Genomic DNA, 22,372 nt, shown 5'->3' on the forward strand with positions numbered 1-22,372 from the left:
GTGAGGCTGGGTCGGGGAAACCTTCACGGGGCAATGACTGTGGAACAGGAACCGGAGGGACAAGGAGGAGCCAGCCCACTCTGCTCCAAGGAACCTGGATGACAGTAAGAGCCAGGGAGAGGTGACAATGAGCACAAAGGCCACCTGGGCATAGGCGTGGAGGGGCCGAGGGGCTAAAAGGCAGCTGGTGGGTAGACAGGGAGGGAGTGGATGAGCTGCTGGAGAGAGGCACTGGCTGGCGCTGTGGTGCCTTCTGGGCCAGGGACGAGGCCAGATAGGGAAGCTACTGGAAGAGCTAAGCAGGGGCGGCCTCACCCCTCACACGCACGTGTATGTTCCTGTAGGGGGGCATTTGGAATTGAACCCAGGACCTTTGGCCTGAGCTATACCCCTAGCGCTTTTACTAATCAACTAAATCTTGAGAAAGATTTTTGCTGAGTGGATAAATTGCGGAGGCTGGAGTCAGATCCTCCTGCCTCAGTCTCCCACAGCGCTGGGGTCTTTGCACTTCCATGCCTGGCTTCCAATACCATCCGCTCCATTTCTGGGCTAGGTCACTCTGGCGGTTGTGTGGAGACTGGGCTGGGGCTCCTAGAATAGGAAAGGAGCCCAGATGGCAGCTCCTGCATTCAGCCGGCGGACACATGTGGCTGGGCCCCGGGAGTGTGGCCCTCCTCACCCTCCTACGTCTCAGAGCCCTGCTGAGGCCAAGGCGGCGGCTGGTGAGCATGGTCTGAGTTCCAAGGTGCCAGGGTGGAGGAGTGGAGGAGTCCCCTCCAGGTTATCCTCACAGTCCAAGAATTAAAATTAGCTAAGTGTGGTGATGCATGCCTGTAATCCCTGCGCTCAGGAAGCTGAGGCAGGAGGATCTCCATGAGTTCGAGCCTAACTTGGGCTACATAGTGACCAGTCTGAACTACATAGTGAGATCCTGTCCCCAAAAACCCTAAAATAAAACAGTATATAAATTATCACACCTAACTTCCTCTTTTTATTTTGTGTTTATATGAAGCTCCTTCCATCATGGAAAAATATTAATACCAAATAAAATCTGATATTAATTTGCAAAGCCTAATACACTATGCCTAAGAGGGTAACAGAAAGATCTCCCCAATACACACACACACACACACACACACACACACACACACACGTCTGAAGAGAGAGGATGAGTATATATTTCCTAGACCAGAGGTTGACAATTTTAAATACTCACCTCTGCAAGTCAGAAAATCTCTACTGCAAGTACCTGCTATCTTGGTGCAAGGGTGGTTGAACCCAACAGTAAGTGAATGGCCATGGCTGGATGTCAATAAAGCTTTATTCACAAAAGCAGGAAGTTAAAGGCTTCATTCTGTTAGCAAACATTTCTTGGGACATTTATTTTCCAGCTCTCCAGGACAAAGCTGGCTGGGATTTGTGGCCTTTGCTTAGTTCCATGCTACCTGTGTGACCTCTCCAGGCTTGGAGCTGAGAGAGATGCACCCAGCAGCGATGGCCGTGGGGTGGGGCACCCGGGACCAAAGGAGCACCAGTATGGAGTCTCTGTTCAGGGAGTGAGTGTGGCAAACACGGAATTGAAAGAGGGCCAGTGAGGCAGGAGCCCCAAGCCCCAGGGCTGAAGATGGGCCCAGGGTCTTCTCCAGTGTGGAAGGTGCTAGGGGCCAGGGGTTCATGAAAGGCGAGAGATGAAGTAGCATCATACTATGGAGAGAGAGCAGGGACACCCCAGAACCTGAACAGTGGGCCATTAGGATCCCACTGCGGCCATGATGGGAGCTCAAACCAGCCTGGTTGGGTGGAAGGGTGAGGGGTGCAGGTAGTAGTGAGCAGGCAGGGGAGGAAGCAGGTGTTGGGGTGACCAGTCGGCTCCAGGCTGCCTGGAGTACTAACAGAGACGCAAGGAAAAGCACCGCACCCTGCAGCCCACACCCAAGGGTGGGGCCTGATCCTGTCCTCCCAAGCCTGTTAGGGTACCATTGGTCCATCAGCCACCTGAGAAGGTGGAGTAGACTGGGGCAGGGCCCAGCAATCACCACCAACAGGAGGTGCAAATGCTCCGGGGACCCTGACGTTTCTGTAATCACTTACCGGAGTGTGGTGGGGGCTCTGGCTCCAGACCAGCTTGTGCACAGAGGTTCTCTTACAGGAGAACAAGGATAACCCTCTTCCTAGAAAGGAGACATCTGGCCACTGGAAGCCAAGTCTACAGACCAAGAGCTTCGAGACAGCCTGTGCTGGAGCCTTGGGGACACCCACCCTGCAAACCAGCTCAGGCAACTGCAGACTGTCTGTGCAGGCCTTTCTGAGTGACCTTAGGTGAGTTACCCCACCTCTCCGATCTCTCAGCCCACAGCAGAAGTACTGCCCTCAAAAGACAGAGACAGGACTCTGCATAATCAAAATGAACACTGGGTTAGATGTTTAAGAGAAAATCTAGCAAGCTAATCCGCTTCGTTAAGATGTCATCAAATTTGAAGATAGCTATCCTGGGACAAAACAATTGAAGACAACTTTATGGGTTGCATTTTTCCCCCTTTGAAAAAATACTCCTGGTAGTATGCACTGGGGCTGCCGGGGGAAGAAAACCAGATGTAAATGGTTAGAAAAGTGGCAGATAGCAGTAGCAGCTATTCTAATCCAGACGTGGTTTCCAGGCCCTTTGGCTAAGACCAGGTGCCTTGGACTCACAGACAACAGCTGCCCAGTTTCTCTGACTCACCTCTGCTGAGGCAGGGTGCTGCTCTTTCAAATGACTGTCACTTAGTGAGGCTTGATGGCGCACCCCTGTAATCCTACCATTCTGCAACACTGAGGCAGGAGGGTCGCAAATTCAAGCTCAACTGGAGCAACTCAGCGATTTAGCAACCTACTGAGACGTGTCTCAAAATAAAAAGTAAAATGGGTTGCTGGGTATGTGGCTCAGCATGAAAGCCCTGCATTCAATCCCCAGAACTGAAATTAAAAACTTGATTTTGGGGGAAATTACCACTTTCAACCTTAGCATCTGTGACATGGATTTAGTGTGCCCTTTAACAGGTTGTCATGAAGATAAAATAATAGAGCACCCAGCATTGTTGTGGGCCTTTTGTGGGCACTCACTACAATCTACTATTTCTTTCCTTTTTTTTTTTTTTTTTGTCGGAACTGGGGATTGAACTCAGACTCTTGCACTTGCCAGGGAAGCGCTTATTCCACTGAGCCATCTCCCCAGCCCCGAAATCTACTATTTGAATAAAGTCTCACCTCCTACCTTCCAACAACTGTGTGGTATGGACTCTTACCCACAGTTCATAGCGCTGACATGTCAAGCATTTTGATAGGGGTGGGTCAGACAGACCTGGCCCTGGGGCATCTACCCTATAGCCCTCTCTGCCTCCACACAGGTGGTTGGGTGTGGCAGGGGCCAGGGGACAGGAGGCCATCAGTGGTATCCTACCCTTTATCAGGCGTTTTCTCTGCAGCAATAACTCTTCTCTCCGGAATCTCTCTGGGTCCAGCTCCGAGTAGTTCCAGCTTTGATAGCTCTGTGGGCAAGGATACGTCCCTGAGAAAAGTTCAAGTTGATCCATGAGTACTTTTGCAAAGAGAAGGGAGGCAGCCACCCAGCACAGTGGTGGCAGAGACCTTGGGTCCCCTGCTGGCCCTAGGGACGGTGTGGGCCCCATCTCTCCCTGGCCTTGCCTGGGTCACATTCCTCTCCTAATGGCTAATGGTGTCTTGGTCTGGATGGGCCCAGTGCCGCCTTTGCCTTCCATTTTGATGGATGGTGTGAGCAGCCTGCTACACAAAGGTGAAGGTGCTGTTGTTATTTGTTTCTTACCCATCTCTCCTGTGCCTGCTGGACCTGGGGTCTCCAGGGCAGGGCCTGAGACTGGCCCAGTGTCAACAGGTGCTGTGCAAGGATTTGTGGAAGGTACTATGGCACTGTCAGTGGGGCGCCAGGAGTGGCTTCTCCCTACCTTTTGGTGTGAGGCTTGCAAGGTTACTTGAGAATTTTGAGCCACTGTACAAAATCACCAGCTGTGTTAGATAGGAACGGGGTAGGAGGTTTATTCCTGGCCATGAGTTGGGGGAAGGAGGTTCAGTCTTAAAGGAATGGGGGACAAGAAGAAGGATCAGGAAGAGGCCCAGAGAACCAGAGGCGGCCATGGTCAGAGCCCTAGCTGTGGAGGGAGCAGGCTGGAGTCTGCCTCTTGTCCCCCAACTGTTTGCAGTTGGGGTGCTCCATGTTGGGAAGATTAAACAGCCATGCCAAAAAAAGTTAATGCAGCAGGCTTGACTCTTGGAGAGGCCTGTAAGCCTGTCCTTCACTGGTGTCTGGGAACTTGGCAAAATGAGCCTTACGCTGACTCAAACTTTCTCTGCTGCAGGGTGGGCTCCCCATGTCTCACTTTACCCCCACTCTCCTGGAATGACAATCTGCAACAGACAAAGGTGCCTCCATGATGACCACTCATGAAGACCTTGGCCACTGTGTCCCTAGTGGGTTTCCCTGAACATACCACCCAAGAGTCTCGGCATTCACTGCAGGACAGGCCTGGTGACCCCTGTTGAAGCGAGGGAGAATATGGCTCCTTCAGGCTGCCCTGTGCCCTAAGCCCTGACCATGCAACCCTCTTTATCACCACGGTGATAAAACTCAGCAGGACTGTGCTTCTGTTCTGAGATCTGCAGGTCCTTCTAGCAAATTGAGTATGGGGAGAATGGGGAGCCCCCCAACATAGTAGGACATATAAACGTGCTTTCTTAACTGAATCTAGTACACAGGAACCCAGCAATCAACAGCGCTGAATGGCCTTAGATGTGGAGGCCTAGCTGGGGAAGCAGGCTCTGTGCGGGCTGGAGGAGCCCCTCTCTAGGCTTGGCTCCAGGGCGGGGCGGGGTGAGGTTATCTAATCAGAGCTGCAGCCTGTAACCCATGGCACAGAGTTGGCTAACAGAGCTGAGCTGAATCTTTGGTATCTTGTTAAGAAAGGACTCCATGTGTCCTTTGGATGCAGTGGCAGAAATAGACTAGGAAAGCATGTCTCACAGTTGTTTTGGAGCAGTTTTATTTTGTTTGTTTGGGATGAGATCTCACTACGTAGTCCAGGGTGGTCTCACATCCACTGTGATCCTCCTGCAGCCTCCCACATGCTGGGATGGCAGGCATGTGTCGCCCACCATACCTGGCTTTCTCGGGGCCTTAACCACACACACCTTTCTATCTTTAATGTTTGATTGCCTTGATGGGGGTGGGGTTGCAGATAAGACTGAACTTAGACTCTAGGGAAAAACATTTTCCCAGAAGTTCTTTCCCTGAGAGGAGGACACAGTTCTCACCTGCAATCCACAGGCTCAAGGTGTTGCAGATGCTCGACTTGAATTCGTGAGTGTTGAACCAGGACTGCGGGAAGCAGCAGCAGAAGCTGGTGTACACGGCTTTGCTCAGCAGAAAGGGCAGCCTCTGGGGAGGAGTGGAGTTCAGGCTGTGTTCTCTGCACTTTCGCCCCCAGAAAAGAATCCTGACTCCAGAAAGGATCTACGAGAAAATCCCTTCAGAGACCCTGAGCTGCCTTTCTCCTGCCTCAGCCTCCCAAGTACAGGTGCTAGGACTACAGGAAGCACCACCAGGCTGATTATACTGTGGCTTCGTAACTCTGGCTGAGCTCAAGTTACGTATCAATAGCTAGCTTTACCCATTTAACATCAAAATAAAAGCGCTTCCTCATAGTGCTATAAAGTCAAATCCTCCCCCCATTGATGATCTTTGTAATATTGTACTTCATGGATAAAATATCCAAATTTAAACATCCTCCACCAGCAGATGTTATTTTTTTTAAATTTTATTTATTTATTTATTTATGTGTGTGTGTGTGTGGCCAGCTCAGCCCACCAGGGGGCGGGGCTGGCTGGCATGTGGTGCTGGGGAATTGAACCGCAGTCCCTGTGCTTTGCTAAGCTTGCTCTAAGTAGGTGCTTCAGACCACTGAGCCATCTCACCAGTCCAGGATGCCTAATTTTTTCTTACTGATTTGTAAGTTCTTCATGCAGTACAACATATATGTCACTAGTATTTTTGCATAATTTATCATTTGCCTCTCAACTATGTTCACAGTAATAGCATCTATAGTAATTAAAATCTATATATCTATAAAACAATCAGTACTTTCCTTTACGGCTTACTCTTCTAGGTCATATTTAGAATTTTCTTCCTCACTCCCAAATGTAATATTTCACTATGGACAGCAATGCTCTAATGCCTATATGTACACACACATATATAAAAAGTATATACTGGTGTGTACACACACACACACACACACACACACACACACTTTTGATTTTAATGTTATAGGCTCATGGAAATATTCCCAAAATACATAAAGTAGAAAAGGAATCTTCTAATTGCATTCCCCTTAGATAACCATTGCTAAGACTTTGGTAAAATGTTTTTTCTAATATATTTTCACCCATCACTTAACAATAGGGATTTATTCTGAGAAATCTGTCCATGGGTGGCTCGTCATTGTGTGAGCATCATACAGTTGTGTGCTGACACAAATTAAGGTGGCTGTGACATCCTGGGTGACCTCTCACAGGCCCACTGCCACAATGCGCACTCTCTCAATGTCCAAATCCCCAACATCGCGTGGCGTGTGACTCTCCACACATGCACAGAGTTGTACGGACCGCTTTATTTTTTACTAAAAATATACCTTTTCCAGTGAGTGTATATAGAGTACGGCTCTACTTTTTGTAGCTGCAGCACTATTAGTCAGCACACAGACTACAGCACAACTTATCAATTTCTCCTTTATGGGAAGAATATTTAGAACATTGTCTTGCACTGGACATGAATAGAAATCTAATGCCCTGTTTTTCTAAGCAGCACTTCATGCCCATTTATTATTACTATTATTGTTATTATCATTATTATTATTATTTTGGCAGAACTGGGGATTGAACTCAGCCCCTTGCGCTTGCCAGGGAAGCGCTTATTCCACTGAGCCACCTCCCTGGCTCCTCATGCTCACTTTTAAAAGCGCCTCTTCATAGTGGGACCTGGGTCCTTGAAACAGAAGGAAGGTGTAGTGCCGCGCGATCCGGTCAAACAGCTTATTCTGAACTTCCTTGTTCGGCTGCCAGGAATGGAAGGAATTACTTTGAAGCACTGCTTTCATTTCTAGGGGTCTTATTATTGAGCTTTATGAGCTAGTTCCTCGCCTACAGGCCAAGTCTTGTTGAAGGAAGGATCCGAACCAGGAGGTTCAGGAGGTCCTGAGTTCAACTCCTGGCCCTGCCCTTGACCAGCCACGTAAAATGGACCAGGTCCTAAGGGACACTAGGTAGTGGCTGGAGCACAGGGTGAAACCTGAGTGGGGAACAGGGAGGTAACAAGTGAGTGGGCAGGGGTGACCCCTGAGATGGGAGGAGTCCTTGTTGTTCATGTTAAAGAGGCAGAAGTTTAAGAGGCTATGAGGGAGGATTGGGAGCTCAGGGTCAGCCTGGGCTACACACTGAGACTATGCTTCCAAAAGAAAAACTAAAGGCTGAAATTTGGTCTGTGGAAAATAACTGAAGCAAGGGAGAAAAGCCAATTAGATTTACATTTACCTGGTATCGTTCATGAAATAGCCACCAAAAGCTATCCAGCCATATTGTTCTGGCAGGAGGAGAAGAGAGAAACTTTTCCAGTTCTGTATCTGAACACAAAGACTTGGGAAACAAAGTCACATTATTATTGTGAATTTTCTTTTATTCATTCAGGGCTATCGCGAGACTCATTCATCTTCGCGCAGAACCTGCCTGCCCTCCTGTGGCCTGCGCCCTGTTACTGCCGAGTACCTGGTCTTCCTGAGGGTCACCTCTGAAGACCATGTATTTCTGGGTAGTCCTTAAGAAAGCCAGCTCCCCGCATAGGGAGTGCCTGCGGTAGCCTGGCCCCACGTTAGGTGTGTGCCTGCTGTCCCTTCCTGCTGCAGCCCTTTTGTGAGTACATGATACCTCCACAGAGCAGGAGGCCGAGATTTTCAGAGGAGGACAGTGAGGACCAAAGAGCTGACAGCATTTGCCTAAAATGACACGGCCAGGAGTGCAGAGCAGGGCTAGAAGCTGTAACTCTAGACAACTGCTCCTTGCCAGCTTTCTGGGCTTTCACCTCCTGCATTTGGTCAATCAATAGCAACCAACATCCACCACATAGTCTACAAACACGAGTGAGTGTGCTGACCTGGTGAGGCGTGAACATCTATAATCCCAGCACTCAAGAGGCTGAGACAACAGCAACCACTGAAGAACAGTAGCCATGGCCCTAGGCTGTCCCATGGCTGTGGGCCTCAACACAGCCACAAGGTGACTAAGAATGTGAGCAAATGAGGCACAGCCGCTGTCACGGACGCCTCACTAAACACACCAAGTTCATGCAGGACATGATCTGGGAGGTGTGCGGCTTCACCCCCTGTGAGCAGTACACTATGGAGCTGCTCAAGGTCTCCAAGGACAAACATGCCCTCAAGTTCATCAAGAAAAGGGTGGGGATGCACATCTGCACCCAGAGGAAGCATGAGGAACTGAGCAATGTGCTGGCCGCCATGGGGAAGGCAGCTGCCAAGAAGGACCAAGCCCCTCTGGAATAAAGTTTGGCAGGAAAAAAAAGAGGCTAAGGCAGGAGGATGGTCCCGAGTTTGAGGCCAGCTGGGGCTACATAGTTAGTTCATGGCCAGTCTGGATTACCTAGAGAGACCCTGTCTCAAAAGGCCAAAAAACAGCCAGGTATGGTAGTATACACCTATAATCCCAGCCCTTACTCAGGAGGCTGAGACAGGAAGATCATTTTAAGTTTGAGACTAGCCTGGGATACAAAGTGAGCTCAAGGTCAGCCTCAACTGCACAGTGAGACACCCCACGCACTCCCCCCAAAAAGACTAAAAACAAAACAACAGAATGTCTGCTCTGTAAGATTTGGCTGAGTTAGACATAAGCCCAAGGAATTCCAAGGTTAGATCAATTATCTGTGAGTGAAGAGTGACAAAAAATTTAGCCTTGGCAGGCATACCCAGGTCTAGAACCTTGTCCTGAGCCCAAAGCTGCCATTGTCACAACATGACACAGAATATTTGCCAAGGGCTTTGTTTCTTCTCGACAGGACAGCCTCAGCCCCAGCCGGCAGCAGGCAGAGGCCAGGAAGGACAGAACGAATAGAAGGAAGAGAGAGGGGGCAGTTGATGGTGGGACAAAGCAGCAGTGAGGACAGGAAGAAAGGACAGTCTGAGATGTCCATTCCCAGGCCTGGTAGGGTCACTGTTGAAGAGCTAAGGGGACAGTGACCAGAACCACTTTGGGGAACATAAGAGTTATATGATCATGAAGCACAAAGAGGCACAAGGTACAGCTGCTGAGACCATTTCTGAGGTGTCGTCCGCTATCCGGACCTCCTGATGGTCACCCCCCATCTCTCGTGTTCATTTCACATGCATATGCAAGGCCCCACAGTGACATCCTGCTTTCCGCAGTCCCCATTGTGCACGAGGGCAGAGCCCTCACCCTGGGCACAAGAAAAGAGATCCTCACTCAGGTCTAATTCAGAAAGAGACGAAGCCAAGCTTACCGCTCGGCTGCAGAGCGTGGCCACAGCATCTACACAGCAGGACCTGTGCAGATGCTAAGGGGACACTCAGTCAAAACACCCTAGTCAAACCACCACCCCAGAAAAGCCATTTAGAGTTGGGGTAAACTTGGGGTGGGGTTCCTAGCTTAGCTCTGTCCCCCAGAGCGTGTGGCCCCAGGCAAGCTGCTCAGGTTGGGCGAGCGCCAGCTCTCTGTCCTTACCTTGCCACTCAGTGGGTTTTTCTCAGCCCGGACCACGTTGCCCACCATGTCACAGAAACTCACCCCATTGGGGAGCTCGTTGGGGCTCCTGTTGTTAAACTGAGGAGGCTGGTACAGCTCAGCCAGCAGATTTTTATCTGCTGTTTTCTGAAGCAAAAAGGTGAAAATGGGTTCCATCATTTTCACAGTTTTTTTTTTGGTTTTTTTTTTTTTTTTTTTTTTTGGCAAAGATCTACAGGGTGTCCAGGGTCTTACTAGTAGATCGGACTTGTAGTAATCCACCTATTTACAGCCTCCCAAGAGCTGGGATTACAGGCATGTGCCACCACGCCCAGTCTCAATTGCCATCTTCTCAGTGTGCCCTGGGGGCAGGGCCAGCACAGCATTTTGACAGTTTTGGATGGTAGGATTTCTTCTCTTTTTTATTATGAAGGCAGCATAATAACGTTACTGACCCTGAGAAAATGAAGAGCCTTCATGGTTTCAGCATTGCTTACTAGCTATCAACTTACATTATTTCTATTTTCCTTTAAAGGCTTTGAGCAAAGGTATCCAAATATATACGTTTTGTTTTCGTTTTTGTTTTCCTGAAATAGTCTTTCTCTGTAGTGGCTGGTCTTGAACTCACTGTGTAGCCTAGGCTGGCCTGAAACTCATAAACGATCCTCCTGCCCCAGCCTCCCAAGTGCTGGGATTCTAAGTGTGCACCACCACGCCTGGCACATATATGTAATTTTAATCATTACACACTTGCATGCATGTGCGGATATAACCTGCTTCATCTCCTTTAGGGTTTAAATCCAGCTGTACTGTCTTCAAAAGTATCATTTAAGATACTACAATTTAGTTACTTACTAATGGTATCTAATAAATACTAGTCATGATTAACTTGGAGTATGCAGTCTCCTGATTTTCTCAAAATGGTAACATTGAAGCAAAGGATATGACCATATAATATTTAGTATATAACATTAATTAGTTTTTAGGACAAAACTAAAATGTGGTATTTATTTACAAATGTAAAAATCCAAGGACTAGCCAGATAGCTCAGTGACTAAAGTACCTGCTTAGGCAGGCTCAGGGACCAGGGTTCAATCCCAGTGGGCAGTACTGGCCCTGCCAGCAGGGCATGCTGAGATACTGAGGCTGGGTGTGGGAAGTGCGCACCTAGAGCTTGGGAGGCTGAAAAGAGGAGGATCACTATGAATCTGATCTGTGTAGTGAGGCCCTGTGGACTCTGTACTAAATATAAATAAATAAATAAATATTTTTTTTTAAAAAAGTAAAAATCCAGAAAATTAAAAAGGAATTTATTACCATTCCTCCACAGCACCTCCTGGAAACACTTAGAGGGACAGAATTATTCTCCAACAGGCCCTGGTGACTCGCAATGGCACAGAGCTTGGTGATTCACTACCTTGACCTGGCGTCACATGGCAGCTCTGCCACTAACTGGCTGTGCCATCATGAGCAGGACACTTACGTCTACTTGGCCATCAGTGATGGAGAGTGACAGTTTCAGTACAACCTCAAGCATTAGGCTTCATGCTGTTTTGGAATTTGCTAGGCTGAACGGCATAAAAGGCTGACAATAACGTGCTGCTTCATGCTTTCCAGCATGTAAAGCTCAGGGTGCGTATGACCTGTATTCTTTAAAAAAACAAGCAGGGGAAAATGTTTTCTTTAAAGACAGGGTCTTGCGACATAGTTCAGGCTGGCCTTGAGCCCACTGTGTAGCCCAGGCAGGCCTTGAACTCCAGCCAATCCTTCCAACTCAGCCTCGGAGTACTGATAAGGGAGGAATAATATAGGTGGGATCACCATGCCCAGAATGGGAGCATCTATTCCATTTTTTTTTTTTTTTTTTTTTTAGGAACCAGGGATTGAACTCAGGCCCTTGCGTTTGCCAGGGAAATGCTTATTCTGCTGCGCCATCTCCCTGGCCCCTATTCTAATTTTTTTTAATCTTTTATTTCTGTCATGCTAGGGATTGAATCTATGATCTCATACATGCTAGGCAGTTACAGTAACACTGAACTACAGCTCCAGCCTGCAAGGTAATCTACACTGGTGTGGATGTGAGGTGGACAAGATTGTGTGCTCTCCATTAGGATCACCATGAAGATGCCAGGTTGTGGACGACCACCTGGGCAACTCGCCTTGAAAGAAGAGCGAATGTCTTCATTTTGGCTGAGCTTGGCCCTATTTCCCTGTACTGATACGTACAGAGCTGGCTAGGACTTTTCCTCAGCCCCACAATTGGCTTTAAGCAATGCATACTGGTCTAGCTGAGGTGCTGGTCATGGTAGTCTTTGAAGATGGCAGGTGTGTTTCCCCGGAACCCCCACCTGCTGCTCTTTAATAAGAGCTGGTTCTAGACGGGAGGAAGAGCCAATGCTCCACACTGTCAGCTGGGATCCTACCTCGAGACTCCCCAGGGCTATGACTTCCTGGGGCTTGAAAGAGTACACATCAGAGCTAAAGCACCGAACCCCAAAACATTCGATACTATCTCAATTGTATAATGCAAATAACTCTGCATATCGTTCTCTGTGCATACTGCAGAGGGGACTGCAGGCCTCCTACCTAGCCAAGCTCACGGCACTCACGTACTTCTTGCCACTCTCAGTCACTCATCCTCAAGCTTCTTCCCTCTTCACAAGTAAATAAAAGCTGAGTTCAGTGTTAAATAAGGGCCTTTGTTCCAGATAGCCATCGTGGCAGGACTTAGGACCCCTTGGCTCCCCCATAACTACAAATATGCCTCAGTGTCTTTATTCTTGCCAAGGGCTGCACTGGAAGTCATAGACTGGAATTAACTTGATGGGATTGCAATAATTTATCCTTGGGATTACAGATATAGACTTCTTGAACCGAGACAAGGACCAGGAAGGGCTCTTCTCATTAGGTTCCTCCTGCCTAGGAACAGAAGCTGTGCCATGCCCAGGAGAAGGCAGTCAGAGATCCCTGCCCTTTTACTTTTATTAGCATGTTTGCAGTACATAATGATCACATTCATCGTGGGGAGTCGGTACAGGGACATAACACAGCTTCATTCGTTTTACACCCCCCACCTGCATCCCTTAGGCCCCTGCCCATTTGCAAAGGACCCATCTTTCCTTACCCTTTTTATAAAGGCAAAGTTGGTAGTCCTGGGTGCCATGCCTGTGCAGGAGTACAGTACCTTCCTTGGTCTCTTGGCTGCAGAGGAATGGAGGAAGAGAAATCAGAAATGAGGAATTCTGGGTATTGCTCACTGCTTGGTGTAACTGTCCCTGTGCCTTGTCATTCACCTGAGGTGCCAGGAGACACCACTCGACCTGCTGGTCTCTCTAGATCCCAACTGTATTGCTTACTTACTGAGATCCCACTCCCTAGTGCATTTGGTGTGACATGTCACACCGTAGGCAATGCCTAGATAGCGTCCCTCCAACCTGCTTGCCCAAGATCAAGAAGTCAGACTTAAGCCTCCTTCAGAAGAGGACACAAATACCCTCATGTAGAGCTCAGGTTCCTACTCAGTTGGATTTGAAAAACTAAAAAACCAAGACTGGGAATGTAGCTCAAAGGCACAGCACTTGACAAATGTGTGCAAGGTCCTGGGCTGGATCCCCAGAATTGCAAAGCCAACAAAAATTTTAAAACAAACAAAAAAACAAAAAAAACCCCTTACATTAAGAAAAAAAAAAAAAAAAACAATGGGTCAGGTATGTAGCTCAGCTGCATAATCGCCTGCCTGGCAAGCGCAAGGTCCTCAGTTCCATCCCCAGTAGTGAAAAAAAAAAACCTTAAGGGGATACAGATGAATGTCCATTTTGTATCTGTGTATTCAAAATGGTTAGAATAGATATATAGTTCCATTCTCTTAATGAGTAGAGGGATTTGTTCTAATAGTGTTTGTAAATAGGATATCATGTCCGCATCTTGTACAGCAATTAACCACTAGGAAGAATGTATGCACTGTGTTAATTATTGAAACTGTCCTACCAATTTGGCTTGAAAAATAAATAAAATACAAAAAAAACCCTTAAAAAATTAAAAAAAAAATCCCATGAAGACACCTTGCAAGGCTATGAGAAAAGACTTTTGCCTCTGTCTCCTGGGCTGCCGCGGCTTTTGTCTCTTAAAGCCTTCTTCTCCAACTCAAATCTCTCAATTGCCTTAAAGAACCAGAAGGAAAAAAAAATGGGCTATTAGGGATTGATGGAAATATTGGAGGAGAGGTTGGGGGAACCTGCGCTTCTGCCCCCAAAAGTCCTGGGGCAAAGTCTGCACCCAGTATCTCCTGCCTTCCCCCTGTAACCCACAGAAATCCTCCCCGAGGGTCACTGGTACATCTACCATCCACGATCCTTTCATGATCAGACGTAAAAGCATGTGATGCGTTGTAAAACATGAACATAGAGGTTATCGGATAGGGTTGGAGTTATTAATCATTATACCTTTGACCTTTTAAGACAATCTCTTAATCCCTGATTCCCTCTACCCCCTAGCCCTGCTATCCCTTAGAAAAGAAAAAAAAAGAAAAATGAACATCAGAGCCCCATAGTTGTATTGATCATCAATTAAGAGTCCCACACTGTGCTCAGATAATAAAGGTGCTGGGTGCCACCTACCAGCACGAAATGGTTGCTGACAAACCCATCTGGCCCAGAGGCAGGCTAAGCAGGCACCCAGCAGAGGCCTGGTACATAGAGGAAATAGAAAACTCTGGTGCAGAGAAAGTGGCCAGGGATGAGTTACACTGGCTGTAGGTATCAGCAGATCTGGCCAGCTGCCTGGGCAGAGGAGTAAAAAGGACAGGCAAGGAGTCCTTCCTCCAGGTCATAGCCGGGGTGGGAGAGGCTCCTGCCAGGAAAAACTGGCAGAAGCCTGGTTGCAGCACCAGCCCCTGTAACTCACCAGGCTGTTGGCCATTGGGTCGGGATTTGGGTCCATCTCAGCGATTCTCTGGTTCACCTGGGGAATGGATCCCACGAAGCAGGCTGAGAGGGGGTCTGCTAAGGAAACTCCGAGGAAAGGGATTACAGGGGTACACGTTTATGTCCTTCTGCTTCATTATTTTGTCTGTAAACATTCACGCTTTTCTTTTATGGAGCTGAGGACTGAACCCAAGACCTTGAGCAAACTAAGCAAGCACTCTACTGCTGAGCTGAGAGTTGAGTCGAGGCTTAGCTCCCATCCTGTCACACTTCACCTTTGTGATTTTTTTGTTTTTGGGGGACAGGATCTTGCTCTATATGTTGGCCACTAATTCACGATCCTCATGCCTTAGCCCCACGGATGCTGGCATTACAGGAACACCCACAACACCGGACTACACTTCATCTTCTTTTAAGGGAACTGCTTTCAATTGGGCATGGTGCCACATGCCTGCAAGCCCAGAATGCAGGAGGCTGAGGCAGGAGGATTGCTGTGAATCTACGTAGTGAGACCCTGTCTCAAGAAAAAAATAGTATGGGGCCGGGGAGATGGCTCAGTGGAAGAAAAAAATAATAATAAAGTGAGCTGCTTTATAAATTACAAATGAAAGCAGACACTTTATGAATTATGAAAAAAGGAAAAAAAACATTTGTGCTAATAATTCTGTTAGGATCTGGAGAAATTTCCTTCCAATATATATTTTTTTCATTTTAAAAACTTTGTTTCATGGGCCTGGGAGATAGCTCAGTGATCTAAGCACCTGCCTGGCAAGCGCAAGGACCTAGATTGATCACTAGTACCACATGTCATGCCCGCCCTGAGCCAAGCCAGCCACCGAAACAGGGTGTGGTGGCACATGCCTGTAATCCCAGCGCTGGGGAGACTGACAGGAGGATCACTATGAGTCCAAGCTGCACAGCGAGACCCTGTACCAAATAAATAAAAGATTTTTAGAATAGTATAAAAAAGCCTTTATTACAGTAAAAGACATATTGCCTTGAATCCCCTCAAAACATCAGGCATGCCTCACCATTCTTGACACTTTCTTTTTTAAAACTTTTATTAGCACATTTTTGGAGTACAGAGGGGTCAGTCACATTCTTCGTGGGGAGCTGGTACATGGACATAACACACCACTTTTCCCTCCCTTTTCCTCCTGCCCCCTCCAACCTCAGTCTAACCTCAGTTAGGGAAATGAAAATGCCTGTTTCATTTCCCTAACTCCCACCATTACCAAGAACATTTTCCAAATGGCTAAATGAACGTAGTAATTATTCGTTTTAATGGGATACTGATTCACGTAAAGGATGGTCTTTAATGCACTCAGCTGCCCCTACTGAATATTTAAACTGCTCACACCTTCTTCCAACTCGAATGCTCAGGTGACAGGGTCGTGCAGAGAGCTATCTCCATATTTGGGGATGTTTCAGGTGTCTTTCTTTTTCTTTTTCTGCGGTGGGGCGGGGGTTGAACTTGGGACCTTGCGCTCGCCAGGCAGGGCTTATCCTGCTACACTATATCCCTGGCTATCAGGGTTTTTTTTCTTTTTTTAAAAAAAAAATTATAAGTACATGTTTTCAGTAGGTGCACCTTACAATCCATCTTGGGCAGTGGGTGCACGTTCATAATACAGCTTGTTTCTTTTTATCCCTTTCTGCTTCCCTCCTCACTCCCTCCCTTCTCCTCCAAATAGCCCACCTTGATTTTTATGCTTGCTGATGTTATTAATCTTAGCTCCTGTTTTGGCATAGAATATTCATGTTCACTGAGCTTATCAGATGTCTACACGTGCCATATCTTTATTCTACTTATTTCCCTTCACGTCCTCCTACCCCTCGCCCTTGTTCCCCGTGGCCCCTTCTGGATGGCCAGAGATCGTCCCCTTTGTCCCCTCCTACACATCCTTTATTATTCTCTTTGTTTATACTTTGCCTCACTCAAGTGAGAGATATCTGTGGTATTAAAGCTTATGCCTGGTTTATTTGACTCTGGAATATTTAAAAGAGATTTTCAGATAAGGGACTGCTGGGTTAGAGGGTCTCCTGACCCTGCTTATCACTGTTTAAAATACGCTCATTTCGTTGGCCCCCGTGATTCCCCCTCGATTTCTGCCTTTCTTTCCCTCTGAGTCTCAGCAGGTTTAGGACGCAGCCTTTGTAAAAGCCCCCAAATCCCATCTCTCCTCACTCCTCTCAGAGACCCGGCTTCACTCTCCCTTCTATTACTCTCAAGCGGTCTCGCCGGTCCGAGGACACTTGAGAAAAGAGGACACCAAGAAGGGACATGACAGATCAGAGAAAAGGAAAGGCTTTGTGGAGGCTGAAATGAGCGTGGGATTAAGAGATGACAGACAGCATTAGGAACAGAAGGAGCAAGGGGAGAAGACCCTGCCGAGGATTCAGATGGGACCATGTTTTGCTGCATCTGAAGAAGGGCTGTAGAGAGGAGAGGAGAGGGCAGGGTGGGGGTGCAGAGTGGTCTGTGCACTTTGCCTGGTGGCAGCGTGATGGGTGATGTGCTGGGACAGTCCCGGGTTATTTATAACCTGAGAGGTTTATAACGTGGATGGGCTGGCAGCACCTCCGAGATGGGATTCTGTGATGCTGGGATGTGATGGGAAGTGAGGATGAGCGAGGACGAGGCCGGCAAGGTGGATGCGGGCAGATCCTAGATGGTACCAGAAGGGGTCAACAGAGGGTCGGGCAGAAGGGTTGGCGGGGGAGAGAGGGGAGGTCAAGCAGAGTAAAGACAGAAAGCTGGGTCCCAAACTCACTTAAAAAAAAATGTATTTGGTACAAGTTCTCATTCATAGCTCGACTCTTAGTGATCCTCCTGTTTCCAGCCTCCCCAGCGCTGGGTTTACAGGCGTGCACCACCACGCCCGGACTCAGTCGCTGGCTCAGCTGCGCCCACCCAGGAGCAGAGCCGGTGCAGCATGTAGTGCTGAGGATCAAACTGCGGTCCGTGTGCTTGCCTGCTTAGTCCGCTGCTAAACTCATTTCTGCCTTATTCTTTTAGCAAATACCTCCAGGGCTTCTTCCTTTTGGACTCTTTCTGATTATATCAGCAACAGAACAAGTCAGGCTGGGAATGTAGCTCAGTGGTAGAGCACTGGCCTAGCATGTGTGAGGTCCTGGGTTCCATCCCTAATGCCTCAAGGATAAAACCAAACAACAACAAAACAAAAAACAGCTCAAGTCAATCCTCTGCAGTCTCATATTCTTTTAGAAGATAGGCCTCAGTACTTGAAAAAAAATTAATGTGTGCCTATGGTAGGTAACCTGCATCGTAGACATAAGCTTGAATTATGCTTCTGTGACCTAACTCAGTTAGATGCATCTGGTCTGGTTTTCAGCACAACTCTCAAAGGATACTGGATAGACGTGCTTCTAAATTCTTCCTCACCGCATCTTCCATTGCCTTCCAGGCACTGAGCGAGATGGCCCGCTTCTCAGCTACTGGCATCACTGGCAAGGCGGCACCATTGATGATATCCATCTGCTTGTTGTAGTTCATTGTCCAGTTTCATGTCAAGTGACAAAAAGTTTCCACGTTTAAAAGCCTCTCGGTTCCCCCTCCAGTCTCGTTCTCCGTTTAATCAGCCTCCTGGAAATCACAAATAACATAGAGCCATCTTAGAAAACACAAGAGGGGAAAAAAGACCATCAAGGTCATCTGCTAAGCAGGTGGAAGGCTTCAGTCTGGGAAGCACATTCAAGGGACGGGTATTCGTTTCTTCTACACGCAGGCAAGGGGCTGGGGATTTGGCTCAGTGGTAGAATGCTTGCCTAGCAAGCTGGAAGCTCTGCATTCGGTCCTCAGTACAAAAAAAAAAAAAAAAAAAAAAAAAAAAAAAAAAACCTCCCCTACATGTGGGTGCATCATTCCACTCATGATTAAAAACTGTTCTGGTTTTTAAAGTAAAAAGAGTGGACTACTTCAAAGCCTAGCAGCAAGCCAGTTTCCAAACTAGAAGTGAACACAAGACTGTCACTCTGAACCTTCACTGCAAAAACAGGAGATTTGGAATAGATGATGCCTACCCTCTTTCCAGACCTCCAATGTGCTGACTCTAGGTTCGAGAGCCCAATTCCTCAGCGTGAAACTCCTGATCTACCTGTGCTCTCTGCTCCCTCTCAGGAATTGGCCCCGTTCTTGCCCTTTCTCCCTGGCTCTAGGACACTCTGGCCTCTCTGCTCTCCTGAGTCCTTGCTCACCCTGGTGATACAGAAATAAAAGCTTAGATCCTATCCTCATGCAACTTGTACATAATGAAAGGAGATAGATAGATAGATAGATAGATAGATAGATAGATAGATAGATAGATAGATATCAAGTAGTTTAGTGGCAAAATTAACCCAGGTGTCCCTCACTGCTCACTCCTCTCTGTCGTGGCTCGGGCATGGTCCCCACCCGTGAACCCAGCCACGCATTCCACATGCTTGACCCATTGAGCTTCCTCCTGGCCCCTGACTATTTTACTCAGTGTGCATCTGTATCTTTGATCATGCTATTCCATCTTTTGGTCCCAGGCAAGGTGAAATGTCTTTTGGAAAAGCTCCTCAAATTATTCCAGGCCAACGACACTATGCCTTCTCCACAAAGCCCACGGTACTACTTTCACCTATTTCAGCACTTCAAATACTGAACTGCAATGACTTTCAATATTTGATTTCTTTTGGCATCACTTACTACACCATTTTTGAGTCTAAAGTTGGTTGGATCCTAGGAAAGGCAGGCCCTGGCCTAGGTCAGTACCAATTCTTGTTCCCTCCCCTAGCCGTATGAGCAGAGGGCAGAGGGGTCGGGGGAGGCAAGTGCATTTTAGGGCGTCTCATTTCCTCCCACCTGTTCCCCAGAGTGACTGGAAAACTTCACTGTGTTCTCGGAGAAGCCAGACTCCAGTGACTCTGTCAAAAAGCCTCCTGACTCAACCTAACGTTATTACTCACACCTAATGAGAAGCTGAATAGCATGCTTCTTAAGAGAAATGTTTAAAATACATATCCTGGGCTGGTGAGATGGCTCAGTGGTCTAAAGCATCTACCTAGAACAAGCTTAGCAAAGCACAGGGACGCAGCCCCGGCCCCTGGTGGGCTGAGCTGGCCACACACACACACACACACACACACACACACAAATAAATAAAATTAAAAAAAATAAAATACATATCCTGTTCCCTGATGAATTTTTCATCACAATATTTAAGGATGAGTATTTTTTATTTATTTTTTTTTCTTTTTGTGGAACCAGAGATTGAACTCAGACCCTTGAGTTTGCCACAGAAGTGCTTATTCCACTGAGCCATCTCCCTGGCCCCTAGGAGGAGTATTTTTTAAAGCCTGATAAATTTTTCTGTCATTACTTGATGAGAAAGAGGAAGAAAACTAGCTTCACTGAGGAGCTACACTATAAGCAAGTGCTGTGCTATATCCTGGGGCAGATGAGGAGGAAACCTTCCGCCCCCGGGGAGCACAGATTCTGGCAGGAGACTTCCATGACCTCTACTGAAGGTTGGCATATCCTAAGCATACGAAAACAATGCTGGCTGTGGAGTCAGGCACACTTCTGCTCACCCTTCAGACCTTCAGTGACTACCGAATACTCCACAGAAGCCAGCGATGTGCTCTTTCTGGGACAGGAAGTGAGACAGGACCAATTCAATCAATACTCTAATAATAGTGCTGTATCTACTGGGAAAGGCTTAATAAAGTCAAGTAACTATGCAAGTAACTATAAGTTCTAATTCATGAGGAATAATTATAGATTAAAACAATGGATCCCTGTCACTATTGCATCACAGGGAGGTGCATGGTGCTGTGAGATGGGACACTAGTGTGGTTTAACATCATCAAGTGTAGGCCGGGGAGATGGCTCAGTAGAATAAGTGCTTCCCTGGCAAGCACAAGGGTCTAAGTTCAATCCCTGGTTCCGCAAAAAAAAAAAAAAAAATCATCAAGTGATCAAGGTGCTGATGGAAGAGAAGGAGCTCATTAGATAAAGTGGAGGGGAAGTATCTTACAAGCAGAGGGCAGCAAAACTGGAAAGGTTGGAAGAGGCTTAAACCAGCGCTGCCTGTCACAGAAGCCAACTGGATACATGAGAAAACTGACCCCTTGAATTGGTTAGTGTGACTCAAATTAAACTACATTTTACTTAATTTAAATGTAAAACCTGAGACAGTATAAAATTTTAATTTTTAAAAAATGTATTTGGTACAGGGTCTCATTACGCAGCTCAGACTCGCAGTGATCCATTACAAGAGTGAGCCACCACGCCTAGACTCGGTGAGCAGCTCAGTGGGCCCCGGCTCACTTTGTGGTACCGGGGATGGAACCCCCATCTCTGCGCTTTCCTAAGCAGGTGCTTTGTCTGCTGAGCTACCTAGCTGGCCAAAATTTAAAATATCGATTACATTTGAAAAAAGAATATTGCATTATGGATGTATGGTTTTAAATAAAATATTCAAATTAATTCTACTTGTCTTGTTTTGACTTTTTAAAATGTAGCTATTTGTGATCCTTCTGCTTGTCTAAAATGTATTAATAAAATGTAATTAAAAATAAATGAAATGTTTAGAGGATAGCTAAAAATATACATAAAATAAAAATTAGCTGCTAGAAAATTCCAGACTGCACAGCCTGCTTCATGATTCTGTTGAACAATGCTGGGTTAAACAGTACAGACTTTGGATCCAGGACACAGAACTCTCTCCTCTTTGATGCAGTATGGTATAGCCTGGAGAATTGTGCTTGGAGAGAGACTGGGATCTTGTCCCGTATTGCACAGATGACCTGGCATACCCAGTAGGGAGCCAGTAAATATCTCTTGAAGGACCTGAGTTTCTTTGTTTACCACGTTGCACCAACAACACACACTATTAGAGGGCCGGCCAAATAGCTCAGCAGATTAAAGCGCAGGGGTTCAATCCCCGGGACCTGCCGTGCTGGCCCTGCCCCAGGGCTGCGCTGAGCCAGCAATTGAGACTAGGCATAGTGGCTTGCGCCTATAATCCCAGCTCTTGGGAAGCTGTAAACAGGCAGATCACAATGAGTCCGATCTAGTAGTGAGACCCTGAACACCCTGTAGACCTTTCTCTGAAATACAAAAATAAATAAATAAATTAATTAAAATAAAAATAAATTAAAAACAAACAAACAAACAAAAAAGCCGCATTGTTAGGACAGTCTGCGATCTGAAGTTGATTCTCCAGTTCTCTGTCCCTAGACCACTGGGCAACTTCAAAGTGGTCCCGGGGCCTCTGTTTGCCTGACTTTGTAGAAGCTGAAAAGTGTCAGGGCACGGGAAGCCCGTGGGCTGTAGGAATGGGATCACCGTCCGTCTAGTAGTTTGCCCTACCTGAAAGCTTCGGTAGAATCAGAGGAATTCGTGGCAGGTAGGGAACTTGTGCCACAAAGTTCTAGATGGGCACTCGGTACCCGCTGCTCTACATCCGTCAGGAAGGAGATGACTTCTGCTTTGTGGGCGGGGCGGGGGTAGGAGATAAGCCCGGGAGAGGCCCATTTTGCTACTATGACCACGTCCGTGTGTCTCTAGCAACGCCAGGTACGCTCACTAGTTTCACTTTTTCCACAACAATGGAACCTTTCTCTGCTGCAGCTGTGTGCACCGGACG

At 47.3% G+C, this 22,372-nt stretch overlaps 1 protein-coding gene across 1 annotated transcript in view; it reads right to left on the minus strand.

Moving 5' to 3' along the window:
• Positions 1 to 22,312, minus strand: part of Fam227a (family with sequence similarity 227 member A) — a 56,732-nt gene extending 34,420 nt beyond the window's left edge. The window contains exons 1-11 of the mRNA XM_023718946.1: positions 22,096 to 22,312; positions 18,111 to 18,342; positions 14,716 to 14,798; positions 13,904 to 13,973; positions 12,938 to 13,014; positions 9,814 to 9,960; positions 7,600 to 7,701; positions 7,020 to 7,124; positions 5,326 to 5,449; positions 3,440 to 3,547; positions 2,092 to 2,171 (exon numbers count right to left, since the gene is read on the minus strand). Coding sequence (XP_023574714.1) covers positions 2,092 to 2,171; positions 3,440 to 3,547; positions 5,326 to 5,449; positions 7,020 to 7,124; positions 7,600 to 7,701; positions 9,814 to 9,960; positions 12,938 to 13,014; positions 13,904 to 13,973; positions 14,716 to 14,798; positions 18,111 to 18,252 — 1,038 coding nt within the window. The 5' untranslated portion in view covers positions 18,253 to 18,342; positions 22,096 to 22,312. The remainder of the gene's footprint in view (positions 1 to 2,091; positions 2,172 to 3,439; positions 3,548 to 5,325; positions 5,450 to 7,019; positions 7,125 to 7,599; positions 7,702 to 9,813; positions 9,961 to 12,937; positions 13,015 to 13,903; positions 13,974 to 14,715; positions 14,799 to 18,110; positions 18,343 to 22,095) is intronic.
• Between the last annotated feature and the right edge of the window lie 60 nt (positions 22,313 to 22,372).

Source organism: Octodon degus, unplaced genomic scaffold (genome assembly GCF_000260255.1).
Source record: "Octodon degus isolate 3935 unplaced genomic scaffold, OctDeg1.0 scaffold00064, whole genome shotgun sequence".
NCBI classification, from domain to species: Eukaryota; Metazoa; Chordata; class Mammalia; order Rodentia; family Octodontidae; genus Octodon; species Octodon degus.